Source organism: Balaenoptera acutorostrata, chromosome 16, assembly GCF_949987535.1.
Source record: "Balaenoptera acutorostrata chromosome 16, mBalAcu1.1, whole genome shotgun sequence".
Classification (NCBI taxonomy): domain Eukaryota; kingdom Metazoa; phylum Chordata; class Mammalia; order Artiodactyla; family Balaenopteridae; genus Balaenoptera; species Balaenoptera acutorostrata.
The window spans coordinates 37764845-37786368 of record NC_080079.1 but is presented as its reverse complement, the minus strand read 5'-3'; the positions used below and the strand labels follow the sequence as shown (position 1 = coordinate 37786368).

The 21524-nt window shown below is 39.4% G+C and overlaps 1 protein-coding gene across 7 annotated transcripts in view; it reads right to left on the bottom strand.

Annotated features, from left to right (window-relative positions):
• PANK1 (pantothenate kinase 1) overlaps window positions 1–21524 on the bottom strand; it is a 66207-nt gene that overhangs the window by 19616 nt on the left and 25067 nt on the right. For 2 of the 7 annotated variants that reach the window (XM_057530481.1, XM_007179134.2), the window contains exon 2: window positions 6200–6552. The exons of 3 other annotated variants lie outside the window; for them this stretch is intronic. In XM_057530481.1, coding sequence (XP_057386464.1) covers window positions 6200–6552 — 353 coding nt within the window. Of the gene's footprint in view, window positions 1–2559; window positions 2628–6199; window positions 6553–7930; window positions 8780–21524 lie in introns of those variants that run through there. 2 more of the 7 variants (XM_057530482.1, XM_028165723.2) reach the window with 2 other exon arrangements.

Sequence of the window (21524 nt, the reverse complement as noted above, 5' to 3'; positions counted from 1 at the left end):
CAGAACCAACATCACAAACACGAACAGTGACACTGTCTGTTCAGGGGACATCCTGAAACTATGTTCGGGAAAAAGAAAAACCTGTCAGGGCAAGTAAACAAAGCATGTAGCTTTGCTCTGAAGGGAAAGATCTCACCTTTCCCCTCAAAATCACTTTCAAATAAAGTGCTAGCAGCAAACAAACATCTCTTCTATAACATTTTACTGAGGGATAGATATTTCTGAAGCCTGAGGTCATGCATCCCCAAACTGGGAAACAGAAATATTAGTCACTTTCATTGAGACCTATGGAGACCTCCCTCAAAGGTCTTTTCCATCCAGGAAAAGGGACAGGCTCCCAAGTGTAAGCAATGAGTCAAATCATTACTTGGACAGTATGTTCAGATCCCAGCTATGGAGAAACACTCTTTCTTTGGGTTTAGTTTTCTTTATACCAGGGTAACAAAAGCAAATGCTGCAGGAGCCAGTAAAGGAGTGAAGCCCCTTGACTAAATGTTAAAGTAACAGAATGATGGGGATTGTGGCACACGAGACAATCCACACATGTTTAAAATTCACTGCAGCCCGTTGTTGCCATGTGGTAATGGGGGCTTAATGTTGCCAAATGATTCTATTTCTCAAGAGCTGGAAATCCAGATTTTATGTGAAAACTTCCAATTTTTAAATGCTGGCAGCTAGTTTTAAATTTTTAAAAAAATATCAGATCCAGCAAACATGCAGATGAAGCTTCAGCTAATGTGAACATAACCTTGTCACCAAGATGTGCTGGTAAATGTTTAACAACCAGCTCTCAGGGAGCAAATGCCCTGGTTTATAGCATTTACCAATTTCCATGGTATAATCACTCCCACCATAGCCAACTTCAAGCTACCAACACGATGTCACTAAACACAGCGTTGGGAAGACACAATGCGCTCTCACGCACACAATGGGCTCTCGTGAGACAGTAGGAGCTGACTTCAGCACCCCACTGCGTGTGACTCTCCTTAGCACTTTTGGAAAGTATGAGTTCTGCCAATTCTTTAGGAATCATTAAGTTTAAACTATTCCCCAAACTTAACACCAACAAACCAAACTTGCCCTAAGACTCAAACTCTGTAAATAATGGAAGTAGGGGAAGAAATAAAGTAAAAAAAATAAATTTTTTTTCAAACTACTACTATGATAAACTAACTTTGCTTTGCCTAGTCCCAAAGTCACCCAAGCAAGCATGGGTGCAGTGGGGTTCTCAAATTTTAGATGCCATTAGAATCACCTGGAGGGTTTGTTAAATCACAGATCGCTGGGTCCCACTCCCAGAGTTTCTGATTGCATGTCTAACAATATCCCAGGCGGTGCTGCTGGTCCTAGGACCACACAGACTTTGGAGCTGAAGAGCTGGGGTTATGCATGACCCCACTCCAGTACAGTGACAACAGGCCTTCAATAAAATCACATACTCTCCCCAACAGCAGCTGCCCTGGCTAACCTGTAGGGCTGTTTTCAAGAATCCAGCGAGATGGCTGTGTGAACATGCTTTGGAAACATGAGTTATACGTGAATTTTATATAAGAAGTAAAATAACTCAGGTCTTCTTATCTCAAGTTGAAATACATTTGGAAACATCATTTCCAAACCGAAAACTCTAATTTCTCAAAGGAATTCAGTGATGCCCTGTATGATGAAATTAGAAAAAATATGGATTCTAAACTCATGTTCAGGATACAACTGTAAGAGGTTCTCCTTATGTGCTTCAGTCTGTCAAAAATAAATACTATTATATATAAGATGGCTAAACAACAAGGTCCTACTGTATAGCACAGGGAACTATATTCAATACCCTGTGATAAACCATAATGGAAAAGAATATGAAAAAGAAGGTATATATATATGTATAACTGAATCACTCTGCTATATAGCAGAAATTAATGCAACATTGTAAATCAACTAGACTTCAATAAGATAAACTTAAAAAGGAACTAAATAAATAGCTGAGTAAATAAATCTGGTAAAAACCATCCCAGGAGGTTTCATACCTACTCTCTAGGGACCTACCCCAAACCAGTTCCATCACTCTCCTGTGCTTGAGAAATGAGCCACCAAATCGTTTTGCACAAAATGAATAAAATACACATCTGTATGATACCCCACACTTCCCAAGGTGCTTTTTCTGACTCTGGCTCCATAAATCATAATGGAAGTGGCAGAAAAGGTTATCTTACTAAACCAAGAACAATTTGCATATAAAATGGTTGACTCTGAATTATAAATTACACTCGGGGCTCTTTTCTCCTCGCACAGGACAGCTAACTGAGACCTGAGAGAGAGATGAATTTCAAATATGTTCTGTGAGTGAGAAAAATAACAAAACTTCAAAGATGGCCTCTTCCTCCTGGCACCCAATGATAAAAGGGGTACATGAATGGCCAAAAGGGTCGAGCCAGAATGAAGTGGAGGGTGACGGTATCTACAAAGCTTATGCTCCTGCAATATCACAAATCAGTCCCTGGATTAATGATAGGAACCCAGCTAATAATGAATGGTCTACTTAGATTTAGAATTTCACACATCCACAATTACCTTATTATCCCCTCCTGATGATTTTTCCACCATTATTAACTTTTTTCGGTTGTGTCCTTGGAGATTTCTGGCTTACTGAAGGCCAATTCTTAAGTCCTCACACCTTGAAAAAAATGTAGTGAAGCAATAAGAGAATCTTTTACTGTTCCCTAAATCTCATGTAAACCAAGTAAGATTGTTGTTATATCCTGCTTGTTTAGAAGGTAGGTATTTGTTTTCTTCTAAAAAATGAAAAGAGTCACTTCTAACTTCTAATAAGTGTTAGTCTTGGACTGAACAAAACTTACAAGGAAAAGTATCTCTTGTAATGAAGAGCTAAGTGGACAAAAAGGATGACTTTTTTCTAAAAATTTTCTATCAGTAGAATACTTTGCATTCTAAAGAGGACTCCTGTTGAAGTTGGGAAGTGTACTTGTGGATGAAAATATTAGATTTGGTACATAAAATATTCTGGTAGGTTCTTTAAAACAACACTCGCAGAACATAGACAGTGGGGAGAAACACAAAGTTAAATGAAATCTACAGGATTAAGTGCCCTGGTATACAACCACATGAGAGTCTCCCCTTTGAGAATCACTTTCTCAAATGGTAGGATTCTTCATTGGCCTACCAATCTCTTGGAGCATATGTTGTTTAAGTTTTTCTTCTGTGTTCCATTTTGTTGAATCATTAATTTTGAAGGCAAACTTTTGCCAGCCAGAAATTTGTTTGTGACAGTGATCCTAAAATGTTGAAGGAAGGAAGGAAGAGAGGGAGGGAGGGAGGAAGGAAGGAAGGAAGAGAGGGAGGGAGGGAAGGAGGAAGAAAGGAAGGAAGGAAAAGGGAAAAGGAAGGAGGAAGGAAAAAAAGAAAGAAAAAGGAGGAAAGAAATGCAGCTTTGTTCAACTGAAAGTATTCTACACAGGGGTCTAGTTTAACGCTTGTCTCGTGGCTTTGTAACTCTTTCTTGTACATTCTAAATTGATGAAGACTAGTTAACATTATCTAAGGATTTAAGTACATTTACTATATATGAAAAGGACAGAGTCATCAGACGTAACAATTGCTAACTATTCAGGGTCGGCTGAACATCATTTAGATAGCCCTAGTTACTCAGGTTTTTAAAATACATGTCTGCAAACTTGTATTATGCTCAGAAGAGTGATTTTATATAACAACAATGACAGGACTTTACAGGTATGTATATGCACTGCTTTATTATTTGTCAGATTGTTTACTACATAGTATAGTAGTATATATTGATCCTTTACAACTTAGTGTGCACCTTCAATTTCCCATTCTGGAAAGGGAAGAGCTTGGATACATTATACCTAAGGGCCTTAGCACTTACTAACCCTAACTCTTCCCCATACCAGCCTGGTTTGCTCTATTTCTTCTTCGGGTTCCTACTCCAATGTTACCTCATCACACAAAGACCCGCCCAGCACTTCCTATCCCCCTTACCTATTTCTTTTCCTCACTTACTGCCATTTGATATACTCTATAATCACTTATTTGATTATTGACCATCTCCCTGCACTAGAATATAAGCTCCAGGAAGGCAGGGGCTTTGTTTTGTTCATAACAGTACTTGTTGCATTGATAGAGTATGATAAATACTTGTTGAATGAGAATGAATGCTTAGGAAAGAGAATGATAAAAACTATTCATCCTCACAAACTTTGGAAGGATCAGGGCATATCACTTACTGACAGACGGGCTACAGGAAGAGATCTGTCTTCAATTGTCTTCACTTTGGCCAAGATTGAGCATGGAAACAGAAGGCAGGCCATATAATACTTCATTTTACAGATGGCCAGGCTGTTAGGCAAATACTCCAAACTTGCTCCCTGCTCCAGTCTGTTCATTAGGCTCCAGAAGCCTCCTGAAGGAGCAGAGGCTTCTTTATCTTGGCTGTAATAAGATATGACCTTTCTCAGTTCAGAAACTTGAGAAACACACTTGCTCGTGGCCAACATAGATTGAGTCACTTTCTGGAATCCAGGGCATTACCCAAGAGGAGGGATGGAGACTTTGATGGAGCTTGCTTAAATGTCCCAGGTCACCTTGGTACACTTCAGGCTCCCTAGTGGAGATGGACACAGAGGACATCCTGGAGGGACCTGGGGAGCTCACAGCACTAGGGGTGGGTCAGCATTTCCTGAATCAGAATTGAGCTGACACCCAGCTCTTACCTAGGGGACAGTATTTAGCGCCTCTTCATCTCTCTTTAGCTTTAGTTTCCTTATCCGCCTGAACACCTTACTGCCACTTTCTGAAAATGATGAAACCGAGGCGCACAGGAGGGACATGTCTTGCCCAGTCACCCAGCTAGTTAAATGCAGAAACAGCACTAGAATTCAGATCAGTGCTTTTTAATTTATGAACTTGAACCTAATTTTCATGCCCCTGGATCTCAACTTTCTCAGTTTCAAAACTCTTCAATCATTGGGCCCCCTTAGTGGGAAAAAGATCCCATGGATCATTTAAGTAAGTGGCAGTGTCAGATTCTGCTGGCAAAGGGAAAGGGGACACAAGAGGAAAAGCCAAAACCTGAATATAATCAATCTGACTTAATATAATGCTCTAGGGCTGTATTGTCAGCTCTTGTAGAAACTACTTATCAATGAGATAAATGATGTTACTTTTGATGATGCAAATAAAATTTGCAATTATAGCTTTATTAAGTACAATGAATAATGCATTGATTTATTAATTTATTCATTAATGATAAACTTTCTGGCAAGACTAATCCCCAAATCTTCCAACCCTTCCTTCTTCTATGTTCAATCACTACTGTTAATTTAATTTTCTTTATTTTCTCTATCTATTGTCTCTCTTTCTTCTCATTTGATTCCCTGTGAGATGAAGCTAGACAGTATAGAGATTATCTTGACTGTAGAAATGGGGAAATTGGAACACATAGGTGTTAGGGATCGCTTAGTAAAGAGAAAGTTAGGACTCCATGTCACTCGTCCATATCTTCCACTTAGCCAACTGTGTCAAATCTAAATGAGCAACACTGCCAGTCAGGATATAGTACTATTCTTATTATGTAGAGCCATACTCCCTAGATCATATTCATCAATACAGGAATTCACCTCTAAATAATGTCAAAGATTTCATTTTTGCTTGTGAGCAAAACTTCTGAAGGACATTCATAAAACAAAAAAGATACACAGCAAATGGGTAGAAAGAAGTAATCATTTTTAGTAAGATGTGTAGAAAGCCTTTCCTGCAGGCCTCAGTCTATGTATCTATGAAACGGGCACAATGATTATGTTTTTCATGAAACATAAGAGTCTGTGGAAAACTAAAATACTTCAGAAGGGGATTTACATCACCTTGTCTTTAGCATATTGTGCAGAAGTAATTGTAACAAAAATGATGAGGACAGCCAATATTTATTGAGCACTAAGTGCCAGGTACATATTATCTCATTCAATCCTTCACGTAACAACCCTACGAGGCAGAAACTATTTTTATTCTCCTATAGATGAGGAAACTGAGGCACAGAGGGGTGAAGTAAGCTTGTCCAAAGTCCCAAGCCTAGTGGTCAGGTTCTTCCATAAGAGATGCCATGATCATGGGTATGGGAGAGGTTTTCTTTCTTTCTCTAAGAGGTGGTTTTGTTGTTTGCACGGGGGTAAAGCGGACCTACCGTTCTGAAGTCCTCTTCGAACTTAAAAGCCCCGCCTCCCGTGGCACAGAGAGAGGTGTGCAGGCTGGAGAAGTTCTTCTCGCTGCCCATCTGGATGAACCTGTGCATCGCGCAGCTGGGAAAGCGGATGAAATGCAGGTTCCCCTTCCGCCCACACATGGTCAAGTTTTTCAGTTCCAGGTGCACGTCTCGGATCCCGGTTTTCCCATAAGCTGTGTTAGAAGTCAAATACTTCCTGATGCTCTTCAGGTTCTCCACTTCCTCCTGCTCCTCTTCAGCTGTAATATCCTTCGGTTCAAAGTAGACCAATTTAACCAGCGTCCCACCGATATCCATGCCGAACCACGGGAACGCTAGCGGACAGAAAGACAGAGTGCCCTTGAATTCTGGACAAAGAAACGGGCTGTCTTTGAATAGTCAATAATGAAATGCAGTGGTGTTGCATCTCTAGCTGCATTTACCATGCAGTTTACCTGAATTCAACTATAGGTGCCTAAAAGAAGAGACAGGCGAGGAGAAATTCACACTTTAAATGGTGTCCATGATTCTGCCTACACTTCATTCAGAATCGGCCTCGGAATCGAATATGAGATGAGAATAAGATTCCCTAAGCCAGTCTCAATTCCCACGTGGTTCTCAGGGCTCCAGAATCTCAACAAACAGAGTTAACTCCAATACTTAGAGATACATATTTTGCATACACTCTGGCTCCCAAATGCTATTTTATCAGAATCTCAGCCAAAGAAACAGTGATCTGTTCTGATGCCAGAGGAAACGCTGGCTATGCTAAGTGTACCAAGAGATGGTATGTTGACCTCTACGCCTCACGGTGTCTTCCTAGCTCATTCTTCGAAGATCATTTTTACAGCATTCAATTTTTGCCTTCATGAGCTGACTTTATATGATATGACTCCACTGCTTTAATCTACAGGATAAATAGGAAGGAGAAAGGAGAGAGAGTGGGCTGTGAGAGCTGAGGGGCACACATGATGATCCCTATGGCGACAGAATTCTCAAAAGAACAGCTCGAGCTACAACTCATTTCTTTCTTTATTAAGGAGAGATACTCTCTCCATCTCAAATGGCCCGCCCAGAAGTCCTCACCTCAGCCATGTGTCCTCTGCCACAGATTCTGATTTAACTCTGAGGGAGGATCTAGGCATGAGCATTTTTTTTTTTTTAACGTTCCCCAGAGGTTTCAACTTGCAGGCTTGCAAACTGCTAAGCCACAAGAACCATGACCACTGAGAGTCAAGCCCACAAATAAGCATAGCTCCTGACCAGGTCTGCAACACAAAAGCATGTTTTGTGTTATATTTTTATATATAAATATATATTTATATTTAATCTGCTGGAGAGGCTTATCTATGACAAAATGAATTTCCATCGTAATTATTTTTTATTATTATTAAGAGAACGGGCTGAGCTCCCTGAACAGGCTGACTTTATTTACAGGCAACCTGGAAAGTTAACGCTGGGCTGTCATATGATCTGTAATGAACACAGGGCAAACCCAAGTGGGAATCCAAAATTTGGAGTCTCCCTTTTCATCTTCCTCAGCAGACTCCATGGGCTAAAGCTGAAACTTCTATTAAGACTGAGTTTAAAGACTCAAGCAGTAAAAGTGGCTTCTTTCAAAAAGCTTATTTTATTCAGCCCTAGAGAACATCCATTTGAGCCCTGGTCAAACTGTGCACATTACACCTAGAGATTACATTGCCAAGAACATACCTGGGACCTAGAGGGCTTCTTTTTTCTAGGCAGCTCCACTATTTAGCTCTCTTCATGGGTACACTGGGGAGGGAGGAGGAAGGAGTACATAGGAGGAAGCCATTCCTGAACAGAATCTTCTCTCTTGTGCTTCCCTGTTGGCATTTTAGCTGTGACACAAGCCAGCTGCTCCACACTTAGTAAGCAGTAACTCTAATGGTATAGAAAAATAAAACCTCAAACTCCCAAACAGATTAAGAGCAGCAAATTCCACTGACAAAACCAATTTAACAAATGTCCTATTATCTTTGCAGAAGTCTGCAAAGCAAATCCCACACAACCCAGTGTAGGGTGGGAAGCTTGCTTATCCTAGCAGGAGAGAATAGAAAACTGGAAACAGTTCATCCCTATCTCACAGATGACATTTCTTGGTCCATTCTCTAAAAATTACTGTCAGCATGGCCCACAGTGTAGGTAATAGGTAAATCCCTGATTTAGAATTCAGACCAATTGCTTCCCAGAAGCAGCAGCCAGTAACTAGCTCACATTAACTCCCTCCACCTCCCTGGATCTCAATTTCCTTATCTGTGAAAGGAGTGGACTGCATAAGAATGGCCTCCAGTTCCCTCCCTCCCATAAACTTTCCATGGATTTTTAAAGAAACACACACAAAAAATTGCAACTACCCCTAAACACACAGGCCATCCAGAGCCCTAGTTTTAAACTCCACTGAAATACGCTATAGTACGTCAACAGGTGCCCAGGCTATGCAATTGGGGTTGCAGGTGTAATCCATTCTCATCAAAGTAGGAAAGACACATACTACTGGATAGGATGGGGGAAGGGTATTCTGGAACATTGCTAGGATAACTATTTTTGAAAGACAACAACATCTATTAAACATCTAGCAACATCTATTAAAAATTCGGGCTTCCTTGGTGGCGCAGTGGTTAAGAATCCACCTGCCAATGCAGGGGACACGGGTTCGAGCCCTGGTCTGGGAAGATCCCACATGCCGCGGAGCAACTGGGCCCGTGAGCCACAATTACTGAGCCTGCGCGTCTGGAGCCTGTGCTCCGCAACAAGAGAGGCCGCGATACTGAGAGGCCCGCGCACCGCGATGAAGAGTGGCCCCCGCTTGCCACAACTAGAGAAAGCCCTCGCACAGAAACGAAGACACAACACAACCATAAATAAATTAATTAATAAAAAAAAAAAAAAATTAAAAGTACACATACATTTTAAATGCAGTTAATCCCTCTCTTGGACCATATTAGAAAAAGGACCAGTATTCGAGGATGGGTATAAGGAAGTTCACTGCACCCCTTACAGTGGCCAAATTTAAGAAAAACAAAAAGCAAGATCAAAACAAATTGGAAACAACGTGCATGCTCTTTAACAGAGAAACTTCAATAAAGTATGACTTCCAAACCATGGAATATTAGGCAGACATTAAAAAGAATGAATGAGATCTATACTAACTGCCTAGAGAGATACACCCCCAATCTTCTGTTAATGAGAACAGCAAGAGATACCTAGAAGTGTAAATAATTTATTAACCCCATCTGGTTTGAAAAAAAAGTAGGGGAGGAAGGGAGGAAAGAAAGGAGGAAGGGAGGGATGAAGGACAGCAGGCAGGCAGGTGGAAAGAAGACCCTTAAGTGTTTATGATTTTATGAGCCCACAGGAAGGTACAGAGGTCCACCCCTTCAGGTTGTTAATATTGTCAGAGGGTGGCAGGATAAGCAGGTTTTATAGGTAGAGATTAGAAGTCAGGGGAGAGGATGAGAAAATTCTATACTTAGAACTTTCAGTATATAAAGAAGTAAAAAAATAAGAATTCAGTGATAACAGAAAATAGGAGACACCTTAGCACAGAACGGACAGAATAAGGTGTGTGTAACCCAGAAGAGCCCCTACATGGCCTTTATTTGGTTGGATATTGTTAAGTACAGGAAACTGAAAAGAGGTCTCACTTTTTAAAATGTGTCAGGGGACAGCTAAGCATTTTATAAGTTATTTACGATTCCAGTTTCTTCTTCCTGCTTCACCTCCTGCGCAGTTTTGAGCCATTTCAAAGCTTTTGTTAGCAACTCAGCAAAACAGAGGGAAAAAGTGTAGAGTTTTGGAAATTCAGTTAAATGTCATATCAGCAGTTTGGGTTAAGGTAAAAGGGAGCAAGGATTGGAAAACTATAGTTTGAATGGCAACAGAAATTGCTTTCACTTACCTATATTCATTTCTTACCTTCACAAAAAATTAAATGCTCTTCTATTCACATTTTAATGCTTTTATAGGACACTGTCATATTTTAAATGTTCAGTTTTATTTATCTTCCTGATATCAAGGTCTACCTAAACTACACTTCCCATATACAAGCTGTGGATGGAGATAGAAGAGAAGGGGAAAGAAGAAATCCCAATGCAGCTATAATCCATGACTTATGTTTTCTTTAATCCAGGGTATGCAGATGCTTTTGATAAATTCAGCTGAACCACTAAGAGCCTGTTCTGTGTTGGCCAGAAGTGATGCTCGTTCTAGATACAGAATGTCTGCATTCACCCTTTACTCCTCCCTTTTAAACCCAGATGCCTTTTCTAGTTCAGAAGTCTCTAGATCAAGAGGACCCACATCCAGAGTGGATGTCAAAATGACCCCCTAATTTAGTACCAACTGTGCATCATCCGGATGCTGTGACTGGGTGGGACTGCGGGGTTCTCTGCTTTGGGGAGGGGATGAGTATTTCACCTGCAGGAGGCACAGCGAGCCAAATATCTGGTAATCAGAAGAGCAAACTGTGGTCGTCACTAGCGCTGCTGCTTCCCTTCCTTCCTGGCCTGTGGGGTCAGACTGCAGTTCCGGGCCATTTTTGAACAGAGCTGGGTAATGTGCTTAATCTGGACAGTGAGTTAGGAATGGAAATGGTGTGTGTCACTTTCAGGCAAGAGCACTTACGGCTCGTGCCAGACCTTGCAGAACTCTTTCTCTGTTACCGTCACCACCGAAATTCAAGATAATGATTGCTCCATCAGCCAAGATGCAGAGTCAAGATGAGCCAGATTGGAACCCCAGCTGCCCATCAATGAACTTACAGGGTGAAGGAGAAATAAACCTTTGTTGTTTTAAGGTCCTGAGATTTGGAGGTTGTTACTGCAGGATGATCTTGCCTGTCCTGACTAGTATACTTTCCATCAAAATCTCTGGCTGGTTTTTTCCCTGGAACCTTCCCTCTCCTGCAGAACCAGATCCAGGGACTGCCAGTATCGCTGATAAACATGTGGTAGCTGAGTGTGAATAAAAGGGTACATAGGCTCTGTTGCATTTATTTGTGTAAAAATTTCTGGAAACACAAACCTGAATTGGCAATCTGATAGTAGTTAAAACCCTGAAGTGAATCTGTATTCTACATAGTGTGGTGAAAATATTTTAAAATTTTATTGGTAGTCAATGGCTTTAAGACAAAGCCTGTTTCTTAAAGACCTTTTCAGAACACTAGAATAGTCTCTGAGGGGCACTTAAATATATATAACATCTTTACTGGAGTATAATTGCTTTACAATGGGGGACACTTACGCTTCTTGCAGTAAATTTCAAGGGTTACACAGTGAACTCCAAATAGCATAAATGAGTGAAGACTGAGAAAAAATCAAAACCAAAATCAAAAACAAAACAACCACACACAAACAGAGAGAAAAGTTTTCCTACCAGTCAAGGAAACAATCTTAAAGAGCTAAGGGAGCCTGACATGAGAAAATCTACCTCCTCTCAAACAACCAGCCACAGAGCTTCAGGGTGTTCCTGGTGAGGCAAGTTTCCCTACCATCGGTATGTCTTCCCGTGTGTAAAGTAGGTGCCCAGCGCTCAAGATTAGCTCCTCTGTGCACGGGTCTGACTCAGCAACCTGCTGCTGTCATGGACAGTTCTCCCTAGGTTCACCAAGTTGAAATTTGTTATAAGAGTTGTGAACAGGGAGCAAAAGGACTGACTTTCTTTCCCCACTATTTGTTAATAGGTTTGTTAAGCAAACTAATAAATAGGCGGAAAAGATGTTTGAACATGATGTGTGATCAACAGAGAAAAGAGACTTTTCAAGCACTTTGGAGATATTTTTACACTATGTGAATACTAACTATGTTCAAGTTGCCTAAGGATCTCTGCAAGTTAAAAACAACCACAACAACTTTAAGTTAGATCCAAGTGTGTAATACAAACCGTATTTCTTTAAAAATTTCCTGAGCGCTAGCCTTCCCTTCACTATGTCTAAATTTGGTTGATAGTATAATGAAATTCTTTGCTAATATATTCATAGAAACATTGAACTTTAAGAGGTAGAAGGGACCTTTGGTGGAGTCCAACACCCTGTTTACAGATAAGAAAATCAAGGTTTAGAAAGATCAAGGAATTACCCAAGGTCAGTCACAGTAGGTAAGAGAACCTATTTTTAGTTTCATGAGCAACAAATTCCCCATTTCGCTCTGCTTGTCTGAGTTGTCTGTCACTTGCAAGAGATAGAATGATTGTGGGCAAGTTTCTTTCTTGAGCCATTTACTAATCTGTAAGATGGAGGTAGACTAACCCAACTAACTAAAGTTCTGTTTGGTTCTCATATTCTATCATCCTAAATACACACACACAAAGTCCTCCAAAACCGTACTTTTAACAGCATAAAACGTAACAGTTGAGACCCTAAGAACTATTTAAGGACCTTGAAGAAAATGGTAAATGTAAAATTTAATAAAAGGGTTTCCATAACATTGTGAAGAAACCCATAATTACTGCACACAGAGCAATCTGCTAAACATTAAATACTCTTATGCAAAGAAACCTGAATCATGGTTTCTTTCAAATTAATGCATACCAGATTTCTTTAGTTTATATTTTAGTCACATGGCAAGGATACAAGAACACAAGCGCTTACAGAGTACTAATGGGAATATAAACTGTTGCAATCCTTCCTCTGGACTATTTGGAAATATACATCAAAAAGTTCCAGATTCCTATGCCCTTTGATACATTAGTTCCACTTTACCCTAAACAAATAATTATGCATGCATTTAAAAATTTATCTTACAAAAATCATTAAAGTTTTACTACTAATAATGAGGATGTGAAATTTAATGTCCAAAAATAGAAGGCTGGTTAAATAAACGATTATCCACTAACACAAAGGAACAATACATCACCATTAAAATCATTTTGTAGGATGGCAATTAACGATGTAAGCAGAATGTTCATCATATATTGTTAGGTGAAAAGTGTGGGTGATTAAATGGTACATTTCGTACGATTACAATTTTGTATAAAAATTAAACAGCTATTGTTCGCAGAACACAAGACTAGAAACTTCAGGCCAAGATGTTAACAGGCATTATGTATAGTGGATTAAGGTTTTTTTCTTCTTCTGGCTTTGCTGATATGATGTTTTTCAATTTTTTTACAGTCAATATGTTGAATCTTCATAATCAGAGTTATTTTAGAATTCTCAATCAAAAACTTCTATGTAATGATGCAAAAGAAAAAAAAATTTTAATTTTGCTTCAGTGAGCAGAGAGCAGATCTGTGGTCTTGCCCGTGAAAAAAAGTATGCCTGCATTCCTCATCTCAACAGTTCCTTCCTTTCTCAAGCAATATTCTACCCATCTCAAGCCTGTTACCAAAATCCAAGATGGCAATATAAAGAAGATGTGGTACATATATACAATGGCATACTACTCAGTCATAAAAAAAGAATTAAATTTTGCCATTTGCAACAACATGGATGGACTTGGAGGGTATTATGCTTAGTGAAATAAGAAAAACAGAGAAAGACAAATACTGTATGCTATCATATGTGGAATTTAAAAAATAAAACAAACTAGTGAATATAACAAAAAAGAAACAGACTCACAGATATAGAGGACAAACTAGTGGTTACCAGTGGGGAGAGGGAAGGGGAGAGGGGCAAGACAGGGGTAGGGAAGTGAAAGGTACAAACTATTAGGTATAAAATAAGCTACAAGGATATATTGTACAACACATGGAATATAGCCAAGATCTTGTAATAACTATAAATGGACTATAATCTTTAAAAATTGTGAATCACTATATTGTACACCTGCAACTTATATAATATTGCACAGCAACTATACTTCAATTTAAAAAGTTAAAAAAAAAAAAAAAAAAGAATGACGGGAAGCCTGACACCCAAGAGCAGAGTCCTTTAGCCAGTTAGATGCTTGACATCACCAGGGCTCCTTCAGGTAGGAAGAGACCTGAATTACTCCCTTATTGTCAAGGCAAAACCTGTATGTTAAACTTGGCAATTCAAAACACAGTTAAGGAAGCACAGGTATGTTTGTGGGAATGGATCACCATGGGAAAGGCTATATACCCCCGTGTGACAGTAACCCTTCTTCCACTGACACAGCCTCAGATGCCCATCAACTTTCTCCCTCTCACCCGGACAAGGGTGGGAACAAAAGGGCTGATCATAGTCTCACATGAGAAAGAGCGAAAGGATAGTGAGGATTCCTTTCAGAACTCCCGAGACAAGTAGAAGTATCATCACATCAGCCTCCAGAACTAACTTCTGGATTTCACCACCTCTGCCATGCAGGCCCAAATTAACTGTTAGGCACAATAGGCTCGGTGCCTATAGTATTTTTAAGCCATCACGAAAATATTGCAATTTCTTTTAAAATCAGAAGAAAATATATGAATTTTCAGGTCAAAGAAAATGTTGTAATACATCTTATCAACACATCCATCTTTATATCAAAAGAGTCGTAAAATACAATTTTTATTTCTTTTTTATGGAGCAAGGGGCCCGCAAAGGCAAAAGTGCCTGAGGTCTATGAAAGTTAGGCTGTTTATATTCTGCTCTACACCCAGCCCCAGGTTAGAAATGACAATATGCGACCAGATTTGTGTGTGCAATTTGAACTGGATCTCTACGATTTGTTTACAATTGTATTTCCTGAAAGCAACTTCCATTTTAGTATTTTATGCAACTAAACTTTAAAGTCAAATGTTTTAATTATCTTTATTTTTTAAAACTGGCTGTATTCAACCACAGTGTTTCTCAAATTTGCCTCATCATAAAAACCATCAAAGGCACTTGTTAAAAATATAGACTCCCTGGGACTTCCCTGGCGGTCCAAAAGACTCTGCACTTCCACTGCAGTGGGTGTGGGTTGATCCCTGGTCGGGGAAATAAGATCCCACATGCCGTGAGGTGTGGCCAAAACGTTAAAAAACAAAACAAAACAAAAATTCCTAGGCCACTGCCTGGAGAGCCCATAGCAGTAGGACTGGAGAAAATGTTTTCAAAGAGGGGCCCCTGGAATTCTCACAGGTCAAGCTCAAAACCACAGTTCTAGCTGAATCGCAATGAATGCTCTAAGTAGCTGGACCACTATTTGAAAGTGACAATCAGAGTTTGAATGAGCTGCCTTTGCTCCTAACGGCCAGGGAACTCAGGCTGCCAGCTGAGGGCAATGCACGGTAATGACCCAGCTGACTCCCCATTCCCAGGAGGGACTTGGAAACAACTTATCACTTGTTAATGAAATTATTTCTCAGCAATTTATAACATGAGTGCCACAGGCGATTTTCACATCTTAAATACAGCTTCTAAAGTTTCCAGTTATCATTCATCTGGGACTAAACCCCACAGATATGGGTCTAGAAATGTTCCATATATAATTAAATTTCATCCATCTGCTCTTCTCTCCCAGTGACTCCCATTTTTTAAGAATTTAATTTATTTTTTATGCAAAAGGTTCTTATTAGTTATCTATTTTATACATATTAGTGTATATATGTCAATCCCAATCTCCCAATTCATTCTACCACCCTCTCCCCCCACTTTCCCCCCTTGGTGTCCATACGTTTGTTTTCTACATCTGTGTCTCTATTTCTGCCTTGTAAACTGGTTCATCTGTACCACTGTTCTAGATTCCACATATATGCGTTAACATATGATATTAGTTTTTCTCTTTCTGACTTACTTCACTCTGTATGATAAGTCTCTAAGTCCATCCATGTCTCTACAAATGACTCAATTTCATTACTTTTTATGGCTAATATTCCATCGTATGTATGTGCCACATCTTCTTTATCCATTCATCTGTCAATGGGCATTTAGGTTGCTTCCATGTCCTGGCTATTGTAAATAATGCTGCAATGAACATTGGGGTGCAAGTGTCTTTCTGAATTATGGTTTTCTCTGGGTATATGCCCAGTAATGGGATTGCTGGGTCATATGGTAGTTCTATTTTTAGTTTTTTAAGGAACCTCCATACTGTTCTCCATAGTGGCGGTATCAATTTACATTACCACCTACAGTGCAAGAGGGTTCCCTTTTCTCCACACCCTCTCCAGCTTTGGTGTTTGTAGATTTTCTGATGATGCCCATTCTAACTGGTGTGAGGTGATACCTCATTGTAGTTTTGGTTTGCATTTCTCTAATAATTAGTGATGTTGAGCAGCTTTTCACGTGCCTCTTGGGCATCTGTATGTCTTCTCTGGATAGATGTCTATTTATGTCTTCTGCCCATTTTTTGATTGGGTTGTTTGTTTTTTTAATATTGAGCTGCATGAGCTGTTCATATATTTTGGAGATTAAGCCTTTGTCCATTGATCTGTTTGCAAATATTTTCTCCCATTCTAAGGGTTGTCTTTTCGTTTTGTTTATACTTTCCTTTGCTGTGCAATAACTTTTAAGTTTCATTAGGTCCCATTTGTTTATTTTTGTTTTTATTTCCCTTTCTCTAGTAGGTGGGTCAAAAAAATCTTGCTGTGATTTATGTCAAAGAGTGTTCTTCCTATGTTTTCCTCTAAGAGTTTTATAGTGTCTGGTCTTACATTTAGGTCTTTAATCCATTTTGAGTTTATTTTTGTGTATGGTGTTGTTAGGGACTAATTTCATTCTTTTATATGTAGCTGTCCAGTTTTCCCAGCACCACTTATGAAGAGACTATCTTTTCTCCATTGTATATCCTTGCCTCCTTTATCACAGATTAGTTGACCATAGGTGCATGGGTTTACCTCTGGGCTTTCTATCCTGTTCCATTGATCTATATTTCTGTTTTTGTGCCAATGCCATATTGTCTTGATTACTGTAGCTTTGAAGTCAGGGAGTCTGATTCCTCCAGCTCTGCTTTTTTCCCTCAAGACTGCTTTGGCTATTAGGTGTCTTTTGTGTCTCCATAGAAATTTTAAGTTTTTTTGTTCTAGTTCTATAAAAAATATCACTGGTAATTTGATAGGGATTGCATTGAATTTGTAGATTGCTTTGGGTAGCATAGTCATTTTCACAATATTGATTCTTCCAACCCAAGAACATGGTATATCTCTCCATCTGTTTGTGTCATCTTTGATTTCTTTCATCAGTGTCTTATAGTTTTCTGAGTACAGGTCTTTTACCTCCTTAGGTAGGTTTATTCCTAGGTATTTCATTCTTTTTGTTGCAATGGTGAATGGGATTGTTTCCTTAATTCCTCTTTCTGATCTTTCGTTGTTAGTGTATAGGAATGCAAGAGATTTCTGTGCATTAATTTTTGTATCCTGCAACCTTACGAAATTCATTGATTAGCTCTAGTAGTCTTCTGGTGGCATCTTTAGGATTCTCTATGTATAGTATCATGTCATCTGCTAACAGTGACAGTTTTACTTCTTCTTTTCGTATTTGTATTCCTTTTCTTTCTTTTTCTTCTCTGGTTGACGTGGCTAGGACTTCCAGAACTATGTTGAATAATAGTGGTGAGAGTGGACATCCTTGTCTTTTTCCTCATCTTTGAGGAAATGCTTTCAGTTTTTCACCATTGAGAATGATGTTTGCTGTGGGTTTGTTGTATATGGCCTTTATTATGTTGTGGTAGGTTCCCTCTGTGCCCACTTTCTGGAGCGTTTTTATCATAAATGGTGTTGAATTTTGTCAAAAGCTTTTTCTGCATCTATTGAGATTATCATATGGTTTTTCTCCTTCAGTTTGTTAATATGGTGTATCACATTGACTGATTTGTGTATATTGAAGAATCCTTCCATCCCTGGGATAAATCCCACTTGATCACGGTGCATGATCCTTTTAATGTGTTGTTGGGATTCTGTTTGCTAGTATTTTGTTGAGGATTTTTGCATCTATATTCATCAGTGATATTGGTCTGTAATTTTCTTTTTTTGTAGTATCTTTGTCTGGTTTTGGTATCAGGGTGATGGTGGCCTCGTAGAATGAGTTTGGGAGTGTTCCTTCCTCTGAAATTTTTTGGAAGAGTTTGAGAAGGATAAGTGTTAGCTCTTCTCTAAATGTTTGATAGAATTCACCTGTGAAGCTATTTGGTCTTGGACTTTTGTTCACTGGAAGATTTTTAATCACAGTTTCAATTTCATGACTTGTGACTGGTCTGTTCATATTTTCTATTTCTTCCTGGTTCAGTCTTGGAAGGTTATACCTTTCTAAGAATTTGTCCATTTCTTCCAGGTTATCCATTTTATTGGCATAGAGTTGCTTGTAGTAGTCTCTTAGGATGCTTTGTATTTCTGTGGTGTCTATTGTAACTTCTCCTTTTTCATTTCTAATTTTATGGATTTGCATCCTCTCCCTCCTTTTCTTTGAGTCTGGTAAAGGTTTATCAATTTTGTTTATCTTTTCAGAGAACCAGCTTTTAGTTTTACTGATCTTTGCTATCGTTTTCTTTGTTTCTATTTCATTTATTTCTGCTCTGATCTTTATGATTTCTTTCCTTCTACTAACTTTGGGTTTTGTTTGTTCTTCTTTCTCTAGTTCCTTTAGGTGTAAGGTTAGATTGCTTATTTGAGATTTTTCTTGTTTCTTGAGGTAGGATTGTATTAGGATAAACTTCCCTCTTAGAATTGTTTTTGCTGCATCCCATAGGTTTTGGATCATCGTGTTTTTGTTATAATTTGTCTCCAGCAATTATAATCAAAAATTTTTTTGATTTCCTCTTTGATTTCTTCAGTGATCTCTTGGTTATTTAGTAACGTACTGTTTAGCCTCCATGTGTTTGTGTTTTTTACATTTTTTTCCTGTAATTGATTTCTAATCTCATAGCATTGTGGTCAGAAAAGATGCTTGATATGATTTCAATTTTCTTAAATTTACTGAGGCTTGATTTGTGACCCAAGATGTGATCTATCCTGGAGAATGTTCCATGTGCACTTGAGAAGAAAGTGTAATCTGCTGTTTTTGGATGGAATGTCCTATAAATATCAATTAAATCTATCTGGTCTATTGTGTGATTTAAAGCTTGTGCTTCCTTTAATTTTCTGTCTGGATGATATGTCCACTGGTGTAAGTGAGGTGTTAAAGTCCCCCACTATTATTGTGTTACTGTCAATTTCCTCTTTGATAAATGTTAGCATTTGCCTTATGTATTGAGGTACTCCTATGTTGGGTGCATATATATTTATAATCGTTATATCTTCTTCTTGGATTGATCCCTTGATCATTATGTAGTGTCCTGCCTTGTCTCTTGTAACATTCTTTATTTTAAAGTCTATTTAATCTGATATGAGTATTGCTACTCCAGCTTTCTTTTGATTTCCATTTGTACGGAATATCTTTTTCCATCTCCTCACTTTCAGTCTGTCTGTGTCCGTAGGTCTGAAGTGGGTCTCTTGTAGACAGCATATATATGGGTCTTGTTTATGTATCCATTCGGTGAGCCGGTGTCTTTTGGTTGGAGCATTTAAACCATTCACGTTTAAGGTAATTATCGATATGTATGTTCCTATTACCATTTTCATAATTGTTTTGGGTTTGTTTTTGTAGGTCTTTTTCTTCTCTTGTGTTTCCCACTTAGAGAAGTTCCTTTAGCATTTGTTGTAGAGCTGGTTTGGTGATGCTGAATTCTCTTAGCTTTTGCTTGTCTGTAAAGCTTTTGATTTTTCTGTTGAATATGAATGAGATCTTTGCCAGGTAGAGTAATCTTGGCTGTAGGTTCTTCCCTTTCATTACTTTAAATATATTGTGTCACTCCCTTCTGGCCTGTAGAGTTTCTGCTGAGAAATCAGCTGTTAACCTTATGGGAGTTCCCTTGTATGTTATTTGTCATTTTTCCCTTGTTGCTTTTAATAATTTTTCTTTGTCTTTAATTTCTGCCAATTTGATTACTATGTGTCTTGGCATGTGTTTCCTTGGATTTATCCTGTATGGGACTCGCTGCGCTTCCTGGACTTGGGTGGCTATTTCCTTTCCCATGTTAGGGAAGTTTTCGACTATAATCTCTTCAAATATTTTCTCTGGTCTCTTCTCTCTCTCTTCTTCTTCTGGGACCCCTATAATGTGAATGTTGTTGCGTTTAATGTTGTCTCAGAGGTCTCTTAGGCTGTCTTCATTTCTTTTCATTCTTTTTTCTTCATTCTGTTCCACAGCAGTGAATTCCACCATTCTGTCTTGCAGGTCACTTATCTGTTCTTCTGCCTCAGTTATTCTGCTATTGATTCCTTCTAGTGTATTCTTCATTTCAGTTATTGCATTGTTCATCTCTATTCGTTCTTTAATTCTTCTAGGGGTTGGTTCTTTAATTATTCTAAGTCTTTGTTAAACATTTCTTGCATCTTCTTGATCTTTGCCTTCATTCATTTTCCGAGGTCCTGGATCATCTTCACTATCATTGTTCTGAATTCTTTTTCTGGAAAGTTGCCTATCTCCAGTTTATTTAGTTGTTTTTGTGGGGTTTTATCTTGTTCCTTCATCTGGTACATAGTCCTCTGCCTTTTCATTTTGTCTATCTTTCTGTGAATGTGGTTCTCATTCCACAGGCTGCAGAATTGTAGTTCTTCTTGCTTCTGCTGTCTGCCCTCTGGTGGATGAGGCTATCTAAGAGGCTTGTGCAAGCTTCCTGATGGGAGGGACTGGTGGTGGGCAGAGCTCAGTAAAACTTTAATCCACTTGTCTGCTGATGGGTGGGGCTGGGTTCCCTCCCTGTTCGTTGTTTGGCCTGAGGCGACCCAGTACTGGAGGCTACCTGGCTCTTTGGTGGGGCTAATGGCAGACTCTGGGAGGACTCACACCAAGCAGTGCTTCCCAGAACTTCTGCTGCCAGTGTCCTTGTCCTCACGGTGAGCCACAGCCACCGCCCCCCCCATCTCTGCAGGAGACCCTCCAACACTAGCAGGTAGGTCTGGTTCAGTCTCCTATGGGATCACTGCTCTTTCCCCCTGGGTCCTGATGTGCACACTACTTTGTGTGTGCCCTCCAGGAGTGGAGTCTCTGTTTCCCCCAGTCCTGTTGGAAGTCCTGCAATCAAGTCCCACTAGGCTTCAAAGTCTGATTCTCTAGGAATTCCTCCTCCCGTTGCTGGACCCCCAGGTTGGGAAACCTGACGTGGGGCTCAGAACCTTCACTCCAGTGGGTGGACTTCTGTGGTATAAGTGTTCTCCAGATTGTGAGTCACCCACCCAGCGGTTATGGGATTTGATTTTATTGTGATTGCGGCTGTCCTACCAACTCATTGTGGCTTCTCTTTTGTCTTTGGATGTGGGGTATCTTTTTGGTGAGTTTCAGTGTCTTCCTGTCGATGATTGTCCAGCAGCCAGTTGTGATTACAGTGCTCTCGTAAGAGGGAGTGAGCGCACGTCCTTCTACTCCGCCATCTTGAACCAATCTCTCCCA